Genomic DNA, 23,785 nt, shown 5'->3' with positions numbered 1-23,785 from the left:
CGTAGTAAATTAGTACCAAATCTAGTCCGACGATGGCTATTTCCATAACTCATTTCTTCTCCTTCTCCTCTTCATCGCTCTATCCGTCTCCATATTCATCAGGAAAATCGAGAATCATTCCCTTAAGAAACCTTCATCTCCATGGCAGACCGCCTTCATCTCCATCCTTTTCGAAACTAAACCGAGGGGTTCAATTCATATATCTATCTCCTATAACCGTCAACAGTCAGAGAAGTCACGTATCATCTCTCTCTGCCCACCAAGCTTCACCAGTAAGTTGTATACTCTTCCTCTCCTCGGGTCTAAGATTCCCCTCCAGAATTTGAATAAATTTTTGATTTGCAGACTAATGGCGAAGAAACGAATTCAAAGCACCCACCAGATGTAAAAACCCTGATTAAAGCTTATAAACAAGCTCTCTTCAATGGAGACCAACTCACCCTTACAGAAATCGAATTGTTTTTCTGCGAAATCGAGAAGGAAAAGAATAGATTCGACCACAAGGTTTTATCATTATCAATGAAGATAGCTTCAGAGAAGGACACGAAAATTAGGTTGCAGGCTGATTTTGACAATACAAGGAAAAAGCTTGACAAGGATCGGCTTAGCACAGAGTCGAACGCAAAAGTGCAAGTCATGAAGAGTCTCTTGCCACTCATTGATAGTTTTGAGAGCGCTAGGCAACAGATTAGACCCGATACAGAAACGGAGAAGAAGATCGATACAAGTTATCAGGGAATTTACAGGCAATTCGTTGAAGTGTTGAGACACCTTCGTGTTAAAGCCATTCCAACTGTGGGCAAGCCATTTGATCCTTTGGTAAGTAAAATGCTCTTCAGTTTTTCTGCAGCAAAATGAATAAAATTTGAAACTATCTTCTTTTATATAGTGATTATTATAGTGTAAATAGTGAAGAAGGCTGTTTCAGGAGCTTGATTAGCTCACATGAGTTGTGGAAGTAGAGAGACTATTTGAGAAATTGGTCACAGAGTCAATGGATGTCTTTGCTACACGTATTGGAACGCTTTATATTAACACAAATTTGTATTATTGTGTACCAGTGAGTAATGTTTGTTGCTTCGTGTGACTTAGCAATATCCTCTATTGTTGCAGTTGCACGAGGCTATTTCGCGTGAAAAATCTGAGGCGGTTAAGGTAGGGATGATAACCGAGGAGCTTACCCGGGGTTTTTGTCTAGGAGATCGGGTTCTGAGACCAGCAAAGGTTAAAGTCTCTCTAGGACCCATCAAGAAGAAGACTGTTTCACCTGCTGACGAGACTACACCTTCTGCTTGAGCTGATGTTTGGTCAATGGTTCTCTATGTATCTCATGTTTAAGTCTATTTCTTTCCTTTTCAGTGGTAAAACAAACACATCTATTTCTGAATAGGTAGTTCGTTTGCTGCTTAGAGGTGGTTTTACTCATGGATTTGATCAGAAGCTTCAGGTTCTTGTCGTCTGTTTTGGTCTTTAACAAATACGTTGGTACAAATATTTTTTCTCGACCTGTTTTTTTTTCTCTCTCTGTTTGTCCTTAGTTTCTCTCTAAGCTTATGAAACTATGGTTTTTAGTGTTAAAAATGGTAATGTGGTAAACTTGTCTGCTCTTTTTGTGTTATCTAAACCGTACTGTATGTTATAAAACTTGAATTTCTCTTTTGGTTTTAGGCTGATGGTGAGAAGAAAGATTATACTTCCTCTCAGCCGGTGGTGAGAGCAATCACTTTCCAGCAGGTGACTAACTTTTTTTTTTTAAAAGAGATTGTTAAAGCTACGCACCTAGTCTTATAAATAGACTAATAAAACCTACAACTCAGAAAGAGATAACACGTCTGTATTTTTTTTGGTCAACTAAAAACAATGTTAAAAGGGTTTAGATTCGTTTAATTAGAACACAATTGAATATTCTCCAAAATAAATTTGAATAAACTGAAACTTCCCCTTCCACTTCAAGCAGAGGCGTTAATAAACTGAAACTTCCTCTTCCACTTCAAGCAGAGGCGTTCCCCATATAAATTCCAACTTACGTCATCTTCTACCTAAAGGAATGAGAGTGTGTCTAGGGGAGAAGAACCAACTGTGACTGTAGAGAGAGAGGCAAAGTATTCTAAAACATCAGAAAAATAAAACACAACAATGAACTAAGCACCTAGCAAGCAGTAGACACATATAACAGGGGAAAGCAAACCTAAACAACACAGTCTAAGACGTTATCAAGATGCTTCGCAACTTAGAGCATAATAAAAGTTTGAAAAAGTAAAGATTACTTACCGATTAAGAGGCGGACCACAACTCGGGTGGTTGCTGCATTGTTCCTGAGATCGGACCCCTGCATGCATTTCACCCACATCATCTGGGTTTGGGTTAACCAGATTGCGTCCTGTGCTCCATTTTTTGGGGAAGTTGCAGTTTGGGGCAGATACACGATCTGAGTCTTTGGAATCCCGTTGTCAGGAGCTCAAAAGCTCGGTTAAACTAATTCTAGCACGAACTTGTGGTCTTTCTTGCTGTCTGATTTGAACCTCATCTTGCCCGTCGAAACTCAGACAGTCGAGGATCGTTTCAGATTGAGGTGCGGGCATGTGAGTTATGATTTTAGAAGGTTTCGGCTTGATGTGCTGTGAGATATCCTCCGTTTTATTCTAGTCGGTTGACTAAAATTTGTCATCCCTGAAAGAGATATCGGTTTTGTCCTCTAGATCGAGGAGTTGGCTTCATCGGTCTCGAGCAAGATGTTGGTTTTATCAATCTCGAGCGAGTCATCGGTTTCTTCCTCCAAATCGAAGCATCAGCTTTGTAGGGGATGGATTTAACCACCCCACAAGGCCCAAAGAATAGAAAGCCTGGCCTGGATTAGGTAGAGCGACGGTTCGATCAGTCGGCTCAAGAGTCAGGCCTCTCGGCTTGTCTCTAGAGTACTTTTAGTCGATCGTCATTGACTGAAGTATACTCGGCTCGGTGGCTGCTCAGACGCATATGGGCTTTTCGGCCCGGCAGGGGAGGCCCATCAAGATGGTGTAAGCTAGGTCAAAGACGAAGCATCAGGACGACTATATAAAGGAAAAGGGAAGCAACGAAAGGATCCGAAACTCTTGACTGACACTTGGCGGCTAGATTAGGGTTTTCACCTCTGCTTCATCTCGCCGTTGTTTGTACTTTTCCGGTAGCTCTTCGAGCCACCGGCTTTCTTTCTGTCGCACTCTTCTCATTTCCTTTGTAACCGACTGAACGTTTCCTCCGACCATTAATAAGACGTCTTTGTTAAACCCACATCTTCTTTATAACCGTTTTCCCATCAAACAAGTTCATGGGTTCTCGAGCGAGACCTTGGATTTATCTTCTACCATCTTGGATGAAACGTCATTTACCAATGGAAAAAGTTCAAAGTGTATTCACTTCGGGATCTCGGACTTGTTAGCTCTGATATCACAAGGAAAGAGAGCTCTCACCCTATCGGATTCCAGACAAATGAAAATACTTATTTTCAATATCGTGATCTTGTAAAGAGATCTTGTAGCCCTCTCGAGTTCTTCTTTGTGGGAAAAAGATTCTTCGTTTTAACAAATATGGGGAGGCATTTGTTTTGTGGAGTAAACCGTAAAAGGGTTTCGTGTTTCCTTTTTCATCGAACAATCCCATGGTGGAAGAATTGTCTAATCGTAATGTCACTTGATTTTCCTATTAAATGGAGATGAATTCTTCTTGGTCCGTGAATTAGACATTGGTATTGATTTTTGAACGAGACGTTGGCATCGGTTCTTGGTCGGGACGTCTAGTTCATTGGTCTCAAACTAGACGTCGGTCTCGTCTATAATTACCTCGAATGAGATGTCTTTGCAGTAGAAAGAATTTGTTGTTTCTGCTCTCGAGCTTATGAGCTCTAGAAAGCGGTCTGATCAAATACATGTTCGTTTTTGACCCATCAAGCAGTAGTGGGAAAATTGGTAATTTGGATCTCGGAAACGTGCGAGCTGTTCTTGATGCTTGTGGGCTTCCAAAAAGAATTGTATTCACGTCTCTTACGTGAACTTCCTTGACGAGAATATAAAATGACGTGTGGTTTCGTTTTTTCACAATGAAGATGGATTATAAAGCTTCGTGAACCATATGTCTTCAGATTAAATTAATGAGAGAAATGCCATTTTCTTCTTTCTACATTGTCTATTGGAAAATCGCTCCTCGTTTAATCATCGCGTGGTGCTAAGCTGTGTATGATAAAATGATGTAGATATATTACTCTCCTTGATTTCCTCGAAAGTGACGTTTTGTTGCATGCACCCCTTCGATAAAGCGTCAACGTACTTTTCTTTGAGTTAACCGGTAATTGTCCCCCTAGTTCTTCAAGCGAGGTGACGAGGATGGAGAACTGAGAAATCTTCTATCGACTGAAACAACATGATTCCAAAGCCATTGTTCCTTAAAGAGTTCGCGGAATCGTTTGTCGCTATTAGAAGATGGGTGTTTAGATCGATGACAGCACGTTATCTCTTTGCAGCTAGGGTCCGACCGATTTGCTCGATTTTGGTGGGTGAAGTTTCGGCTAGCTCCGCTTTCGTGAGCAGAGGGTCTTGACGGTTCATCTCATTTGGATCTCGTGGAATTTTGTGATCGGGATCTCGTAAGATCGAGAGCGATGTCGGATCCCATTAGATCTGGTGGTTATGTCGTTTTTTTCTGCGTGTTGCGAGTAGGGCAACAACGACTTGGGGCTTCTAGTTTTATTGATCAAGTTTAGCCTGATCTGGTTTGAGTTATGACTGACCACACTTGGTCGGGGTGGTGGTTTCATCAGTTTCGAACAATACGTTTGCTTCGTCGCGATCTCATCAGATCAACTACAATAGGAGAGTTCGTATCTTTATTCGTTGTCATCATCAAAGTATGATTTCGTCTCTCCTTGTAGAAATACGGAGACGTCGTCTTTACCTCGTTCAACAAATATAAAAAATTGAATATCTTTTATTCTCCTCAAACAATATGAGTTGTTTGATCGTTTGTTCTTGTACGTTAATGATTCCATGGCACATTAATAGAAAATGTGGTGGTCTTTTTGGATGCGGCTCTCTAAGTCCAAGCTCCTCGTTTTTCCAGTCTCGTGATGGGGAGCTATGTCTTTGTTATATAATGAAGTTATCGCAATATATTTTTTTTAGACCATCTCCAATGTATTTTGCTATTTTCACCTCTAAAATAGGGAAACTCTATAATAGAGGTGATATATACTCCAATGTATTCCCCTAAAATAGTAATCTCTAAAATATAGAGTAAAAAATAGAGGAATGCTATTTCTTCCTCTATAAATAGAGGAAAAAATAGAGATCTCTATTATAGAGTAAGAAATAGAGGTGGGTTGGAGCAATTTCACCTCTAAATGCTATTATAGAGGTGAAAATAGCAATGAGTTGGAGATGCTCTTATTGTCTCTCTTGCTGAACCAAAGAGGTCTTTAAGAGCTCGTACTCTTCTTTCCTGAAAGTGGAGCGGTCATCATAGGGAACATTGTTTACGGTTTTAGCTCTTGAGTTATGGCAGGGAACTCGTGTTCTGCCCTTTCGATCCAGCGGTGGTCAGGACATTAATTGTTTTTTCGTTAGTGTTGTTCCATGAGAGAGAGGTGCCTGTAGCTGTGGTTCTCCAGCTTGTGAGCTCGCGTGGATAGTAACCCTAGCTCAATTTAAATCATCTCGCCGTTCTTAAATGAGACGTCGAGTTCGTTGGATCTCGTCTCGAACCGGAAGTTGGGTTTGTCAGTTCTCCTGAGAAGTCTGGTTCGTCTTCTATAAGTTCCAATTGGCCGAAAATGATCTTGTATTGGGTTTCGTGTGAAGAACTCACGTTATCTCCAAACACGGAGTCGTATCAAGGCAATAGAAGAAATATGAAGAGCGACCTTTTCTCCGGCTCGTGCCCGCCTGTAGGAACATCGCATGATCACTCGTCAAACAGACACGTCGTCAAGAAGACTGGAACATAAGACTTAATGAGAGTGGGATCCTGAAAAAGGCACGTAGTTCTTGTTCTTCTTCATGTCCGCGAAGATTATTATCATAAAATGATAATAACATATTTCTGTTTATAAATATTTCTATCTTCCAATGAAAGTCTTCTTGAGTTTTTTCTCAGGACGAAGGATTCGGGTCTAGTCGAATATATGACCACATCGTGAAACAAACGACGAGCATATAAGTGATTTTTAAGAGCCAGTACTCTTCTTCATTGGAAAGTGAAGCACTCTGGTTTCTCAATGTCTCCTCAATAAATATATCGGGATCTTGAGAATCAGGTGTACTTAGTTTTTTGTGCACAGTCCGAGTGTGTTCGAGGTATTGTGTTTCAGTCTCTTAAAGATTCTTCCTTGACTACGATCATTTAAGTTGCCTGAGACAATATCGACCACTTATTGGATTTGCGATCTAAACTCAGGGAGGTCGGGTTATCATAGCTCATCATCGGTCCGCTATGGTTTGAGGGCGTTGATGAAGAAAATTCCTTTTATCGGTTTCTGAGATTTGATTTGGCTGACGTCGGAATCGAATCTCATGTTTTGTTTCTTGTTGCTGACCTAGCAATATCAAATGTCATTGTGGTGGATGATGGCTAGTTTGGTGCAGTATCGTACTCCATATGAGATTGATCCATTTTCGTGCTTAGAAGCCTTGGATCGGGTTCCTAGTAAGGATGTTATCGTTTCTTTTCCCCACAGTCGGCGCCAAAATGTAGATCCTAAAATCTACACTAAGTATTTGAGATATAAAACTAGGAAAGAAAAAGGATATGGGCAACAATATCCTAAGAACACAATGATGTAATCATGTATGAGTTGACAAAAATGGACTCAATTCGTATGCTGAATAGCATAAAGATATCGGGAGAAGGAAGATCGTGACTGAACTCGGGATCGAGCTGCCTACGTACCCTCGACGAGAGATCAAGTCTAAACGTAGTTCGGTTATTATCATCTCTCGAAAGAGACGTCGGGTTTCTTTGTTAGGTTTCGTTTATTATCATTTCGGGATATACATCGATTATGGATAAGAATAAGGAGTTAGGGTCCTCATATCGGCTAATGACGATCTTGCAAGATAAGGTTTCGTGTGAAGAGCCATTGTTCTTGATCAAACACAGAAGCGAATGTGATCGGGAAGAGTAGCATGTCTCCGGCTCGATGTTGTTGTTCGGGACAAGTTAAACATAAAGGAATAACTTCTCTCTTTGAAAAGTGGAGACGTCATCTACGGTTTAGCTCGAGCTTAGCGAGTTCTCCTTTCCACCTTTCCATCAAGCGGTGGTCTTGACTCTTATGAAGAGAATATTTAATGGTTTCTTTTCTGGTTTTGTTCGTGAGAGAGATTCCCTAGATCACGAGCTCTCCTCCAAAGGCGTAGAGAATTATATATCTTGTTAAGCGTGATCTCATGTAGAAGAAGCGTGATTCCTTCTTCTTCTTTTTCTAGCATTATATCTTCTTATATTTGTGTATATATTTCTTGGAAAACCCGATGTCTTTGAGAGCGACCTCTTACTCTCTTTTATACCAAGAGCTCGGCTCCTTCCACTTCGTAATGTTGTTGCACGTGATTCCACATATTAAGCTGTGACTCATTATTTGTTGACCATATTCCAAGATATGTTGAGAATAATCTCTGTGATCTTTGACTCATTCATTATCCAACGGGCTTTATGGGCTGTCGTCAAGTTCCAACTTCTCGCAGGTCCGTTTAAGCTCAACTCACGGTAATCATTAGTCGCTTTTCTGATCCTTTTGGAGGGAGGGATTTTAGTGCTAAATATTGGTCTAAAAAGGACCATACAAACTTAGGGCAACCCAGATCATGTCAGGTTCGACCATGTGAGGAGTTGGGAGAGTTGTGCAAATATAGGGCGAGGTAAGGACATGCGGTCTGTACCATCGACCGTACGAACGAGCAGACACATCAACCTTACCCGGATCGACCTGAAATGGAGTTGTGATGACTTAGGGCACAAGAGACGCGTGGTCTGATCGTTATGGACGTTGGAGACACAAGGGAAGAGAGAGGATGTGGTCTAAGTGGTCGTAAAGACAGCCTGTCCAAAGTTGGAAAGAAAGAGACCTTTGTGGAATGATTAAAAAGAGCCTTTAGGAAACCAATCATGAGCAATCATTTCCAGCCAATCAAACTTCATGCAGCTTGCAAAGACCACCCAAGACTCCATCCCGGTTGTCCATACTTCAAGCATTATCAACCATTATATGTAGCTTAATGATTTGTAACTCATAAAACCTTATAAAAATCTATGTAGTTGGCAACTTGTAATCTTGTTTTTGATCCGAGTTTACACTAGTCTCATCATACGACCTAAAAAATCCTATTTATGTGTTTTATAAGCCATTTCTGATGGCTACGATTTCTTTACGCTTTATTCTATTATTTTATTTTATCTTAAAGTTGAAGAGAAGATCAATGCTCCTTCAGAGATTGATTGGAAATCCATTGGTTTTATCACTAATTTGTTATCTGTTATTCGGACTATGACTTGTGATATTGCTTCCATGTCTGATTAATTCACCTCTGTTAGGTTTAGGGTTCAAATAGGTTATGAATTAGCCAAATATAGAATCGCTAAGTTGTTAATGATATCCATAAATATAATTGTTCTTACTTTTTGTGTTCTAGAGTCCCGAACTATAACCCTGATATTAGGATAATTAGGCGCAAGCAGAAAACTAGTCTTTTACCTGAAATAATTTTTATTGTGCTAGGATTGTTAGAAACAAACATAAGTTGATCTAGGAAACCTAGTGACAATAATTCAAAACAGCTCGGTAAAGCTTGATGGAAGGAACATCGATCGACAATCCTATAAGTGTATCGATCGACGTTCTGAAAGGTGTATCGATCGACAGTTTCTCAAGATTGACAGTTGAGATCTGAGATCCAGACAATATATATTCTAAACAAAAGGAAGTTGATAGATTATTACTTAAGTTTGAGTTCTAGAATATCATGCATGCAACTTTAATCTCTATACTATTATAATCCTGATTACTTGAATAGAAACCATAAGTCTAGCTATTTCTTTGTTGTTTACAAACCTCAGTCAATCAGTCGGACAACTGTCTTGTTCACCATGTTTACTACTTTGTTTACTATTTTAATATTGATTACCTAGCTTAATTTTGATTTCTATAGTCTATTGTGTGCCCTAACTCTCTGTGGATTCGATCCGTAAGTAATACAATTGAAACTCTTATTTGAGAGAGTAAAAATCACTCTTTAGAGTAATTTGTGTGATATCAAATTTGGCGCCGTTGCCGGAGAGCTTTGATTGCCATTAGACTTGATTAATAGGTTTAGTCTAGGTTTTATTTACTGTTTTAAGTTACTCACGATTTTTTTTTTTTTTTGTTTTTCACGTACATGCCCACTAATACCAGAGCAGGAAGAAGGAATTACTTTTCTTCTCAGACCCAGCGCGTTTGGAACGCACGATCCGCAAAGAGAAACACACAGCATCAATCGACACAAACTCTTCTTCGTCGATCGATACCGAACCACGAACATACAACATGGTCGCGACTCTTGTGATGACAAGGACTAAAAATGGATACCTGCATGACCCCGAGGTTCATCTGTGTAATGCAGCATGTCAGAAAATAGATGCACAAGGGACTGAAATACTTGAAGCATCTGCTGCTACTGAGGTTGAAAGAGTTCTTCGACAGAGAACGATAGCAGAATTAATCAGGCCTAGTCAGTTCTATACCAACAGGTCTGCGATTCAGCTTCCAGCAATCAAGGGAGTTGATATGAAACCCGCCTATTTCTCCTATGTGGATCCGCACCCTTTTCATGGTCTTTTTCATGAAAATCTTTTGGACCATACTGAGACACTAGAAGAATTTTTTTTGGGCATCCAGGAGCACGAAGCAACCAAAAACTACATCATATGCAAGTTGTTCAAAAATTCTCTTTCTGGGAATGCGGTTAGTTGGCTGAAGCTCCTACCACCAGGATCTCTCATTACCTGGAGTGATGACAAAACGGCATTTCTGACTAAATTCTTTGATGATGCAAAGGCTGAAGAGATAAGAGATGAGATTTGGACATTCTCTCAGGGACCTACTTAAACATTTAAAAGCTTTTAGAAAGGTTTAGGAGATACATAAGGGACTGTCCACATCATGGTTTTACAGAGATCCAGCTGTTGAAACATTTCGGCAAGGGTATTGATGCGCAATACCATATAATGCTGCATAGTGCAAGCGAAGGAAACTTCGAGACAAGGATCCTAGAGAAGAAATTGATTAAAAACATTGTATCAAGAAAAAGTACCAAGAATCTGGATATGCAATGGATGGTGACAAAATCGCTGAGGCTGACAATGGTTATGTAGATGAAGTCTCATTAGTAGAACCGGCTGTAGAGAAGGATGAGAATCATGATGATATACCATGGATTTGACCCATTTTCACCCATGGTATATAAGTATTTTACTATCTATATACTATATATTCTATCATATTAGGTATGTTTTCAGGTTCAGAAGTATCTTGGAGTAAAGTGATGATTATGGAGCATTTAGGAGCTTAAATGAGTATTCATCTGAGCTGAGCATTAGAGGTCGATACGAAAAAGACACAATCGATCGAGGCACATCCAATGTCGTCGATCGATACAGAAGAAAAGCCTCGATGATTGAAGATTGAGATCGATCGATGTACATCCGGTACCATCGCTCGATGTCGAGACGCGGAAGAACGACTTGGTTCCAGCCGATTTAAAACCCAGGACTTCACCAAATTACAAGATTACCCCTGACGAGTTTTTAACCTAATAGATATATACTTGTCTAAGTGTTAGGAGGCAAGAGAGCTTTTGGCCACCTTTGTATTCTTATTTTCAGTAGAGAGTTTTAGGAGAGAAGATCATAGAGAGATTTGTGATTGGAACTCCATTGATTCATCTATTCTATTCTATGCAGTTTTTATTTATATTTTGTGTCATTAATTGCTTAGCTTTGTCTGAGTAGTTTACTCGTTAGATTCAGGGTTCAAATAGGTTAGAGGGAATATGCATGAGTTGTGGTATTCATTGATTGATTGTTCTTAATGCTTGTTCTAGATTAGCTACCTAGAATATTGAACCTAGGAATCTGCATGAGTCAAGCATTCTTGACCATCCAGTCCTGAACCTAATCTGTCGTACTAGACAACTGGAAAAAAGGCTACCGATGAACTAGAAAGCTAGTGAGCATTATCAACTTATGCCTAAGGCTTAACTAGAATCGTCTTCTGACAATCAATCAATATTTGTGAAAGGTATCGATCGATATCCCTATAGGACCATCGATCGACACTTTCTTGTGATCAATATACGACAGTTGAGATCCAAGATCTAATTAGTTAACCAGTGAAACATTGCCGTCGCTGATTACTGTGTATAAGGGGTTCAACTCTAATATAACATGCATGCAACTGATAGGCATCTATAGGATTATAATCTCCAACACCTGAATAGAAACCATGCATCTAATACCTTTCCAATAAGTTACACCCCCAAATCATCTTGTTAGTCGAGCAATAGACTTTCTCAATCAGAATTGCTATTTACATTTAAACCATAAAACAACAAACACTTAGAATTAATAAATTACTAGATTTAATAGGTCCCCTAGCTCCTTGTGGATTCGATCCCTAAGTTCTACAATTGAACCTCTTATTTGAGAGAGTAATTCACTCCTTAGGGTAATTTGAGTGGTATCAAATTTGGCGCCATTGCCGGGGAGCTTTGATCGCCATTAAATTTAGTGTTATTAATTCTTTTCTTTTTCTTTACCCCCATTCTGAGACAAAAAAATTTTTCTTGTCTTTTCAGGTGCATGCCCAGCAGTACCAGAAGCAACAAGGAAAAACACCTGCTATTCTAAGAAGATTCTTCTCACCTGGAACGCACGATCCGCAAAGTTCAACGTTCCACATCGATCGACGCAGCAGCTTTCACGTTGACTGATTCTCGCACCCACCCATCGACCGACACTTGACCTTCATCGTCGACCGATCTACCTCGTTCGACATCAATCGATCCTACACCGTACATCGATCGATCCTCAGTCGCGAAACATGGTTGCGATTGTTATTCTCAGACATGATGGGAATGGAGACATGTATGACGAGGATGGTCATCTGCGTAATGCAAAAGGTCAAAAACTAGACGCTCAGGGGAATGTAATCACTGATGCTGATGCTACAGGAGCTGCTCAACCTGTAGAAGAGGCTGATCCACCAAAGGCACTGGCTGACGACAATCGTCCAGACGAGTACTAAACAACCAGATCAGCTAACTCCAAAGATTTAGAAGGAGAATTTTGAGCTGAAGCCTCAGTACTACACACTCGTGTCGCAGTTATCCTACTCTGGGTTACCGCACGAGAATCCTATGGACCATCTGGCGAGGTTCGAGGATCTTATCGCTGCTATTCGCATGGATGGAGTCCCTGAGGACTACCTATTGTGCAGGCTCTTCAAGTATACTGTGTCTAGAGAAGCGATGCACTGACTTAAGCAGCTACGCATAGGATCTCTAAAATCCTGGGCCGACTTCAAGAATGCTTTCTTGCGAAACTTCTTTCATGAGGCACGCGCTGAAGACTTGAGGAGCAAAATTGCTACGTTGATGAGGCAACTGAGGAAATAGTGTTAAGGAAAAGGAAGGAAAAGATTTCTAAGAACCTTAAGAGGGAAGCTAATGAGAAGGAAATGGATGGTTTCACTAAGAGAGTCCTCAGAATCCCAGTGGAGAAAAAATTTGATGAAGTTTATTTCACATACCGGTTGTGGATGTTCTTCAAGGAGACTAAGGAAACTAAGGAGGACATTAGGAGAATGTTTCATCATGTCAGGAAAAGGATGAAACTAAGGATCACATTGAAGACGAAGAGTGATCCTGAAAAGTTTACAATACCATGTCTGGTAAAGGGTATTAAATTTCCCCATGCACTTTGTGACACAAGAGCATAAGTCAGTATCCTACCTAAAGTTATGGCAGACTAGCTGGGTCTGAAAATAAAGCCCTCATCAGAATCTTTCACCTTCGTGGATCTTTCAGAAAGGGGCTCAGAAGGCATCATAAGAGACCTTGAGGTACAGATTGGTAACACCCTTGTCCCAATAGATTTTCATGTCCTTGACATCAAGCTTAACTGGAACTCTTCACTTCTGCTTGGAAGAGCTTTCCTAGCTACAATAGGAGCTGTATGTGACATGAACACTAACAGATTATGTCTGACACAGATAGATCCAGACGTCCACTATGACCTAGTTCGTGTTGTGAGACAACATGTCAACCTCGTGGAGCTTGGAAATGATCTTGGCTACATCGCAGTATGCCATTGTGGAGCAGAGTACGAAACCGAGTACTCGGAATCGATCGACACTCACACTGTCACATCGATCGATTCCAATGAGTCACCGACGACCGATGAACACTATCCCACGTCGCTCGACGTGATGCAATCGGTAGACCACTCCACATTACCAGATCAGTACTATCCAGACTTTGGCTTTCAACAACCCAACAAGAACGGACGAGATGACTATTCCATAGGCAATTGGTGAGATAGTGGATTCCATGAAAGTTTTGCAGTGGAGACTGTGATTCTTTCATCCAATGAGGATCCTACTGAGGAGTATGATGAGGATTACTGGAAGAAAAGAGCTACAGAGATTGCTATGCAGGATGAAAGATATTCAACCCATTCCTTCAACAACATGCATACACCATCGATCGATAGCATATACTCAGCATCGGTCGATTCCCACCATCATCCGGCAAAACGATCATCTGCATCGATCGATACCACACCTTGTACCTCGATCGATATTAAAGCCGCCGCCTCAGAAAAGAAAAATGGGAATATACCTATTCCAAATAGGTTTACCAACACCTATATAAGTAGTTTTGCACCCAGGAGTACTTCTCACGAAACAGAAGCAGAAAATATCCATGCTCCCACACACCAATCGGAAGGAACATCCAGGAGATGCATTCGAACCAAAAACCCTAATTCAGCAGACAAACGTCTACCATTGATCGATACCCCAGTATCAACATCGATCGATTCTCATTCTAAACCTAAACTTTCTTTATCTACTAAGAATATGAGTATTGATTACGATTTTCTATTGCCTGATGAATTTGGTATTTTCAGGGACCAAGAGAGCCATGCAAGAGCTATGGATGGAAGGATTGTACAAGTATCCAGAGAGGACATAGCATATATTGTTCAGTTGGCCAATGGAGTAGACAACTTGTTTACGCAGCAACACAACATCCCAGACAACAATCCAACTGTTATAGACGAATATCCAGAGGATACAATAACATGAATTGGTTCACACCAAATGTGCAAACCTGTTAGTCATGCATCGATCGACGAGGTTGCTTCTACATCGATCGACGAGGTTGCTTCTACATCACTCGACAGAGTAACACCAACGTCGCTCGATAAAGCACCTTCACCATCGATCGATAGACGTTACGAATGTGGACGTCACGCTTATGACAGCTATGGAGCTAGAAAGTTCAGATGGGAAGAGAAGGACGAATATGGAGTCTACAGAGACGAGTCTGGACATGCAAGGAGCACAGCTGGTGATATGATTCGTGTTACCAAGGATGACATCAGGAAAATTCTGGAGAGAGCATCCCTATTTGGAGAGGGTCACATATGTCTTCCAGAACATGCCACTTCCTTCACACCTACAACACTGGCACCAAAGATCTACACCAAAGATGAAATCAATGAGATGGTGACTGATATTTGTGGAACTCAGGAAAAGCTTGGAGATGAACTCAAGACATTGGTAGATGACACTTATCAGCATTTGGACAGAGGTTACAATGAGCTTTTCAGATGTATGGCAGAGTTAAGGACAGAGATTGAGAGTATGCAGCACAACCTTGAGAAAGAAGCTACGACATTAACATCGATTGACGCCAACAAAGCACCATCGATCAACGTCAAGCCACAGACATCCCATGTTCCGGCAGAACCAGAAAGTTTGACAGAGAAGAAGGATGAATGGGAGATCGCATACATTAACACGAGGATTAACGACGTTTACAACCCTCTCAACAACAACGTGGACTGGTTGAGCATGGGAATCGATCTGCTACAACAAGAATTGGACACCATTCGCATGAATGATCCACAACCAGCCACATCGATTGATATTTTCAACATCACATTGATCGACACAAGGTTCGCAGCAATGGAGGATAGGTTGAAATCGTATGAGGATATGCACGACCGTTTCACCTCACCTATCATGCGCTACTTGGACACCTTGTCTATACAGATGATGAATGTCCAGAAGGACATTGGTAAGCTTAATGATCAATATAATTTCCAGGAAGAAGGTTTAACATCGATCGATAGGTTCCGCGGGACATCGCTCGACGACAAAAAACCTACAGAACATCTTCCCTACACAGCAGCAGAAGTTCATCAGATCACATCAAAGCTTTACAAAGCTATGGACACCTTGGAGGACCGACTTGAGAAGCGGTGTGATGACATCTACTTTCCATTCGACGTCAAAATCAGTGGACTAGATAGCCAAGCAGAATGGCTACAGAAGGAAGTCAAAGCCATTCAAAGGCAACTCGCATCTCAACACCATATATCAGCATCAATCGACGGAGCACATTCCAAATCAAACGACAGTGCTACACCAGCAACGATCGATAGACACTTGGTCGCATCGATCGATACCACGTCCATACTAGACGGCACACAGCTGATACCAAACCACATGGAGGCAATGCAGGAGCAACTGAACGAGCTATCAGAATACGCCTACAGCAAGATAAGCTGGCATCAGTTCAGCGTTGAAGACATCCTAGAAAGGCTACAAAACATCTCAAATGCAGTACAAAAGATGGATGAGATATGGACCAGAAATGATGAGGCCACAATAAGTTTCGTTGCAGCTTGGTCCATAATGTGCAGAGATGAGGTGGATGCTTGTTTCCCAACAAGTAGCTGTTTTTCCACCAACTAGCCACATACCTCCAAAGTCAAGCTAATTGACTATAACAAAGCGCTGAGTGGGAGGCAACCCATTATTAGGTAATTTTAATTAGTTTTCTTAGTTATTGGTATTTACTTTCGTTTATATTCTTTCAGATTTATTGCAAGACCCAAGTAGGATGATTACCAATCGATGCATACCTATGCACATCGATCGATTTCCACCCTGGTCAGGTTTATCTTCCTAACTTGTTACATTTGTACTTATGATTTATTTCCACCATAACTCCGACTGTGTTACACTGGGACAGTGTAATTTAAGTCTGGGGGAAGGTTTACCGATATGATTTATTCTAATTCTTATAAAAAGATTTTTTATAAATTATGCTTAGCTATATGAAAGGGACTATGATTTTATTACTTGAATGTCTAACCACTCTTTAGCACCATTCTAGATTTACTGATTGCAGATAGTACTAAGATGCTAAAGTGGATCAACCTGTCAACTATACACACTTGCATTGATTGTTTGAAGGAACCAAAGCTGACCTCCAATACTAAACCTAACATAACCGCTTTGTCTTGGGGCTTAGTATACATGAGATCGGATTCTTCAGACAAGTCTGTATGCTAAAGCCTTATGTAGATTTATTTATCACAACTTTCTCTCTCTATTTCGACCCTAGAGTTGTTAGTATTAGTTACTAGCTTTTTTAAAAAAACAAAATTCCCAAAATTATTATTTAAATATGACTTAGGATTTAGTTAGGTGGAATCTGAACAGGACTTGGTGGCTAAAACCATTAAGGCTTGCTTCATAAAGATTCCAAATAAAGAATTCGAACATGACTTGGAGGCGGTAATCTTCAAGGCTCGCTTCACAAATAATTCTTGGATATAGGTCAAAAAGAAGTGAACAGGGCTTGGTGGCAACCACCATTAAGACTTGATTCATGGAAGCATGTCCAATCTTAGTCACTGATCCTGCAATGGAAGCAGACTTTGACTCAAGAGAGAAATTAGAGAGAGAAAAATTATGAACTAACTTTTACCTGCAGTTCCACATACTTGTATGAAAATCCTTGCATCCTGTGATCGATACTCCCAAGGTAAAGCATGCACTTTTATATTTATGCTAAGAAATGAGGTTAGTAGAGGGGAATGTCAGACATGATTTCCTAAGTTGTAGACTAGTTGAACTTTGTTGCTAAGCTAGGATATTGCATAATGTGCTTTTGTGATTAGGACTTTAGATGTGGTTTGCGAAATTGTAGAGGTGCTGATTTCTATGTTTGATATCTATAAGTCCTTGTTGTTTTCAAACCTTTTTCAGAAAGACTGCCTGTTTTATTTGCTTGAGGACAAACAAAAGGGTAAGTCTGAGGGAGATGATATACCATGCATTTGACCCATTTTCATCCGTAGTATATAAGTATTTTACTATTTATATAACTATATATTCTATCTTATTAGGTATGTTTTCAGGTTAAGAAGTATCTTGGAGTAAAGTGATGACTATGGAGCATTTAGGAGCTTAAATGAGTATTCATCCGAGCTGACCATTAGAGGTCGATACAAAGAAGACACAATCGATCGATGCATATCCAGTGTCGTCGATCGACACAGAAGAGAAGCCTCGACAATTGAAGATTGAGATCGATCGATGTACATCCTGTACCTTCGCTCGAGACGCGGAATCAAGACTTGGTTACAGCCGACTTAAAACCCTGGACTTCACCAAATTACAAGATTACCCCTGACGAGTTTTTAACCTAATAGATATATACTTGCCTAAGTGTTAGGAAGCAAGAGAGCTTTTGGCCACCTTTGTATTCTTATTTTCAGTAGAGAGTTTTAGGAGAGAAGATCATAGAGAGATTTGTGATTGGAACTCCATTGATTCATCTATTCTATTCTATGCAGTTTTTATTTATATTTTGTGTCATGAATTGCTTAGCTATGTCTGAGTAGTTTACTCGTTAGATTCAGGGTTCAAATAGGTTAGAGGGATTAGTCCCAACTATAGATTGCTAAGTTGTGGTATTCATTGATTGATTGTTCGTAATGCTTGTTCCAGATTAGCTACCTAGAATATTGAACCTAGGAATTTGCATGAGTCAAGCATCCTTGACCATCCAGTCCTGAACCTAATCTATCATACTAGACAACTGGAAAAAGGCTACCGCTGAACTAGGAAGCTAGTGAGCATTATCAACTTACGCCTAAGGCTTAACTAGAAGCATCGATCGATATCGTCTTCTGACAATCGATCGATATTTGTGAAAGGTGTATCGAACGATATCCCTATAGGACCATCGATTGACACTTTCTTGTGATCAATATACGACAGTTGAGATCCAAGATCTAGTTAGTTAACCAGTGAAACATTACTATCGCTGATCACTGTGTCTAAGGGGTTGAGCTCTAATATATCATACATGCAACTGATAGGCATCTATATGATTATAATATCCAACACCTGAATAGAAACCATAATACCTTTCCAATAAATTACACCCCCAAATCATCTTGTTAGTCGAGCAATAGACTTGCTCAATTAGGATTGCTATTTACATTTAAACCATAAAACAACAAACACTTAGAATTAATAATTACTAGATTTAATAGGTTCCCTAGCTCCTTGTGGATTTGATCCCTAAGTACTACAATTGAACCTCTTATTTGAGAGAGTAATTCACTCCTTAGAGTAATTTGAGTAGTATCACATGACCATATTCAGAGGATGGAATCTATGATGGAAAAGATCCCGAAAGTTCAGTAGAAGATGAGTGACCACTTAAATCTAAGGTTGAATTTTGTCTACAAGGAGTTTACTGGAAAATTTGAAGCCTTGGACGCCCATGTCATTGTTAGTGGATTTTTGTGTAAGATTTTTGTGAGTACCAAAGAAAGATGGACAAGTATGGTGTTTTGTATTATTTTGAAGAGAGAAGACTTGAAGAGATGTTTTATTGAGTAAACAAGCTGGACCTACAATGAATTGAGTATGAACCCTAGTTCTAGCCGTCTAGCTCTAATCTCTAAGTCTTGAAGTGTCGATCCCCTGTTCTAGGGTTTGGGCTTCCCTTATATAGTCGTCTGTAGGTCGGTCTTGGTCGGCTAGGGCTACACTCTTCCATATTCGGAAATATAGAAGGATCCCCTTATCGGACTGGACCAGGAGTGCTCCCTAGCGGGGATCCAAGGCATCTCCTAGCGGGGACCCGGAGGCCGGTGTCCTGCCTGGGGTCAAGAGGAATTCAATACCTGAGTATTTATCTGATCTCACTCAAATTACCCTAAGGAGTGAATTACTCTCTCAAATAAGAGGTTCAGTTGTAGTACTTAGGGATTAAATTCTCAGGGAGCTAGGGAACCTAATAAATCTAATTAAGTTGATTAAGCTAGGTTGATTATGTTTAAATGTAAAAGACAGGTTTATGAGCAAGGTGGTTCCTATGAGACTGATAGAAAATCTAGCAAACAACAGCAGCACCAAGAACACTGACCTTAAAAGGAAGAAGTCTGTTGCATCCCTAGGAAAGGAGCAGATGTACGAAGTTAGATGTGGTTCATGAGCTTCTTAGGAAGCGGGTCTCTTCAGCTGAAGGAGAAGTAGCTGTAGACATGGAAGGAGAAGAAGATGTGAACTACATTGGAGGTACTGGATTTCAGAGATTTGGAAACCAGGGTGAAAACATAAACTACTTTGGCAATGGTCAGAGGAGTAACCAGAGTTCACAGTTCCAGAAACCTTTCAGCAACAACAACAAAGGCTATGGATACTCATATTACCAGAATCCACCACCATAGACTCAGGAAAGCAAGATTGAAGCAATGCTTGACAGAGTTCTGGAAGGACAACAACAACTCACCGTGGACTTCAATGGGAAGATAGATTCTGCATACAACTGTCTGAACACAAGAATTGAGACCTTAGGGACCCAAGTGAGGAAGCTTGAAATGCAAGTGGCTCAGACTAGAGACACTGTAAAGAGGCAAGAAGCCTTGGCTAGAGAGGTAGGAGTTGAGAAAGCAAAACACCACGTGAATGCTGATACCACTCAAATTACCCTAAGGAGTGTTACTCTCATCAAAAGAGGTTCAGATGTCGTACTTAGGGATCAAATCCACAAGGAGCTAGGGAACAATTAAATCTAGTGTTTATTAATTCTAAGAGTTGTAAATGTTTAAATGAAATAGCAATAGTAACAAACGAAGGTAATAGTAAATGTAACTTGGTTGGAAATGATATTAGATGCAGGGCCACTATTCAGGTGTTGGAGATTATAATACCTATAGATGCCTAATTGTTGCATGCATGATATGTTAGAGCTCAATCGCTTAACTCAGTGATCAGCTGTCGCATGTTTCACTGGTTAACAGGCTAGATCTCGTGTCTCAACGGTTAGTATGTTGACAACGAGAGAGTGTCGATCGATGGGTTCTAGCCAGGCCTATGCGCGAGTATGATATGCCCTATTAAGATACTAAATTGGCGGTTAGCCCTCTCTACCAGTCCTAATATGATAGATAGATGTCAGGATGTGATAACAAGGGAGTTTGAATATGCAATCCTATGATCAAGTTCTAGTTAGCAAGAAAAAAACAAGCAATGAATACAAATCTATCATGAATATCACAACAAGGCAGATCTATAGTTTGGGGCTAATCCCACAAACCTATCTGAACCCTGGATCTAATAATTGAACTACTCACACATAGCAAAGCAATTCATAACAATGAAAAAATAGAAACTCATAGTATAGATGAAAAGAAATGATGACAAGGAGTTCCAATCACAAGTGATCTTCTCTCCAAAACTCTCTTCTCTCTCAAAGTAAAACTTGTAACAAAAAAGGTCTCTCTAAGCTCTTTCTCTAAGCTCTCTGCCGTCAAAACACTTAGGCAATATATAATCTACTAGGTTAAAAACTCATCAGGGCATTTTCGTAATTTTGCTGGGCCTTGGGTTTTAAGTCTGCTGAATCCAAAATGTCGCGTGTCTGATGTCTCGACATCGATCAATGGTACTTGTGTACATCGATCGATATTAATCTTCATCTGTCGAGGCATCTCCTGGTATCGATCGTCAGCACTGATGCACATCGATCGATTGTTCTTCCTCTCGTCGACCTCTACGTGGTCAGCTCGGGTGAAATGTCCTTTAAGCTCCAAAATGCTCCAAAGTCATAGTTTTACTCCGAAATGCACCTGAACCTGAAAACATACCTAGAAGAGTAGAAAACGTAGATATATATATATAGCAAAACACCTATATACCATGGATGAAAACGGGCCAAATCCAAGGTATATCAACTCCCCCAGACTTACCCTTTTGCTTGTCCTCAAGCAAAACATACAGGCAGTCTCTCTGAAAGAGGTTTGAAAATATTAGGGACTTAAGATTTTAAAGCATAGAAATCTTTTCCTCAATAATTTTGCAACCACATTTAAAAAGTCCTAATCACAGAAGAACATTATGCAATATCCTAGCTTAACAACCATTTCTAACATAACACAACTCATCAATTCACGTCTGACATCCCCTCTACTGATTTCATTTCTTAGCATAAATATAAAGTGAATGCTTTACCTTGGGAGTATCGATCATAGGAAGCAAGGATTTCAGACAAGTATCTGGAGCTGCAGGTAAAAGTTAGTTCATAGTTTCTCTCTCTCTTATTTTCTCTCTTGAGTCAAAGTCTTCTTCCATTGCAGGATCAGTGACCAAGATTGGACAGGCTTCCATGAATCAAAACTTAATGGTGGTTGCCACCAAGCTCTGTTCACTTCTTTTTGACCTATATCCAAGAGTACTTTGTGAAAGCGAGCCTTGAAGATTGCCGCCTCCAAGTCCCGTTTCGAACTCTTTTATTGGAGTCTTTATGAATCAAGCCTTAATGGTTTTAGCCACCAAGTCCTGTTCAGACTCATCCTAAGTAAACAATAGATCTTTCTTTTTTTTTAAAAAAAATACTCACTAACTATTCTAGGGTCGAAATTTAGAGAGAGAAAATGTGATAAATAATCTACACCAGGCGTTACCTTCCAGACTTGTCTAAAGAATCCGATCCCATGTATACCAAGCCCCAAGACAAGCGGTTATGTCAGGTTTAGTATTGGAAATCAGCTTTGGTTGCTTCATGCTTTTCAAGGCAAGTGTGTAGTTGACAGGTTGATCTGCTTTAGCATCTATAGTGCTATCTGCAATCAGTAAATCTAAAATGGTGCTAAAGATTGGTTAGATATTCAAGTTTAAATCAATATAAGATTATAGTCCCTATTTTCAATAGCTAAGCACAATTTATTAAAATTCTTTTAATATAAGAATAAAATAAATTATATCAGTAAATCTCCCCCCAAACTTAAATTACACTGTCCCAGTGATATGTGGTGTTTTTAATACCAATATATGTGCACTTTTAGCTCATTCTCAGTCCTAATTCGTGTTTAATTTACATCATTCCAGGTTGGGAGCAGGTGAAAGAATAAAGAAGAGAGATTCAGTAAGTCAGATGCCGTTTTGAAGAATTCAACGTGGAACAGTCATTTAGAACAACCCAAGGGTTGCTTCCGAAGAGATCAAGCATTTGACTGCTCCCGATCATTAAGGAAACTTCCTATTCCGGGAGTTTGCCCTAGTTTCGACTTTCTCTTTCTCTTATTTTCCTATCACTAGCGCCTCCCTATAAAAGGCCTAGGCTATCATTTCTTTTACTTACGCTAGTTTTGCAAGAAACCTAGACAATTCTCTTTGGATTTACGCAACTTGTAAGGGAGAAGGCTCCATCTCTCATTCTCACGAGAAGATTATCCTGAACCCTTGTCTTTCTACTTATTTTATATGCAGTATTATTCAGAAATCATGTCTGTGTCATCTTGCATTATGATTGAGTAGTAGGCTAAGCTTGCTTAGGGTTGTAGGGTGTTAGCCGCATGAACTGAACACAAATAAGTGATCTCAACTGTTCTTCGTTCATATTGATCTTACTGCCTGCATTGAACTGATCACTTAATGTTGGATCTTTGATTTAATCCTCTAGCTAACCGTTAGGAGATAAGTTGACATATATTAAATGAGCTTTGTATCCTTAATCAGCAAGAGTAGATATTAGGGTATTAAGTAAACTAATCAGATCTTGCATCTAAGGCTTGCTATCGCGTCTTGTTCGAAGCGAGAGCTTAGGATTCAAGACCGACACGCATAGGGAACAAGATCACGATAGTGAGTTGTTCCAGCTGAGTGATCTGAGTTCTAGACTGCATTTCATCGCACTTGAATAGTTGTTCCGTTCTGCAATTAACATCCGATCATTGACCCTAAGCCAGCTTCATTTAAATTGAATTCGAATTACCTAGGCATTCTTGTTACTTTTGTCACAATTAATTCTCAAAACCCACTTGTGTTGGGGTCAAAAACGGTTACGACAAATTTAACATTCAAAACGTCCGAAGAAGAAAATAAGAGTTTCTCCGAAGAGTACTTTTCGAAATAGATTCTTCCTTACGAAAAAGCTTGGCGGAAGAAAGAATCGAGACGTCCGACGAAAGCTCGAAACAGGTCGTTACGCAGCGACTGAACGTCCGTCCCGCTCGGTCGCTACGTAGCGACCGAACGATCGTCCCGCTCGGTCGCTACGTAGCGACCGAACTCAAGCCAAGGCTCGGTCGCTACGTAGCGACCAAACGATCGTCCCGCTCGGTCGCTACGTAGCGACCGAACGATCGTCCCGCTCGGTCGCTACGTAGCGACCGAGCTCGGCCAAGC

The 23,785-nt window shown here is 40.2% G+C and overlaps 1 protein-coding gene and 1 long non-coding RNA gene across 10 annotated transcripts; one reads left to right on the top strand and one right to left on the bottom strand.

Moving 5' to 3' along the window:
- On the top strand, positions 1 to 23,555 carry LOC103833572 (protein GrpE). 9 transcript variants are annotated; one of them, XR_004449910.1, is made up of 6 exons: positions 28 to 272; positions 346 to 819; positions 1,114 to 1,485; positions 1,669 to 1,734; positions 14,191 to 16,248; positions 22,487 to 23,555. XR_004449910.1 is itself a non-coding variant. In XM_033276464.1 (6 exons), the coding sequence occupies exon 6, from the start codon at positions 14,384 to 14,386 to the stop codon at positions 16,043 to 16,045; it is 1,662 nt and encodes a 553-aa protein (XP_033132355.1). In that variant the 5' UTR covers positions 28 to 272; positions 346 to 819; positions 1,114 to 1,307; positions 1,391 to 1,485; positions 1,669 to 1,734; positions 14,191 to 14,383; the 3' UTR covers positions 16,046 to 17,947. The 9 variants fall into 9 exon arrangements, 5 of the variants coding, with proteins under 5 accessions (XP_033132358.1, XP_009107901.1, XP_018509382.1 ...); XR_004449909.1 differs by lacking the exon at positions 22,487 to 23,555 and adding an exon at positions 17,500 to 17,947 and having other exon boundaries at positions 14,191 to 17,387; XM_033276464.1 differs by lacking the exon at positions 22,487 to 23,555 and having other exon boundaries at positions 1,114 to 1,307; positions 1,391 to 1,485; positions 14,191 to 17,947.
- LOC117127124 lies at positions 1,425 to 4,486 on the bottom strand. The gene is made up of 2 exons (XR_004449912.1): positions 2,272 to 4,486; positions 1,425 to 2,083 (listed from the first exon to the last, which is right to left on the bottom strand). It is a non-coding gene; the product is annotated as an uncharacterized LOC117127124 (long non-coding RNA).
- Positions 23,556 to 23,785: the final 230 nt, after the last annotated feature.

Source organism: Brassica rapa, chromosome A08, assembly GCF_000309985.2.
Source record: "Brassica rapa cultivar Chiifu-401-42 chromosome A08, CAAS_Brap_v3.01, whole genome shotgun sequence".
NCBI lineage: Eukaryota > Viridiplantae > Streptophyta > Magnoliopsida > Brassicales > Brassicaceae > Brassica > Brassica rapa.
Note: the sequence above shows the minus strand (reverse complement) of the source record. Positions and strands in the feature narration are given on the sequence as shown.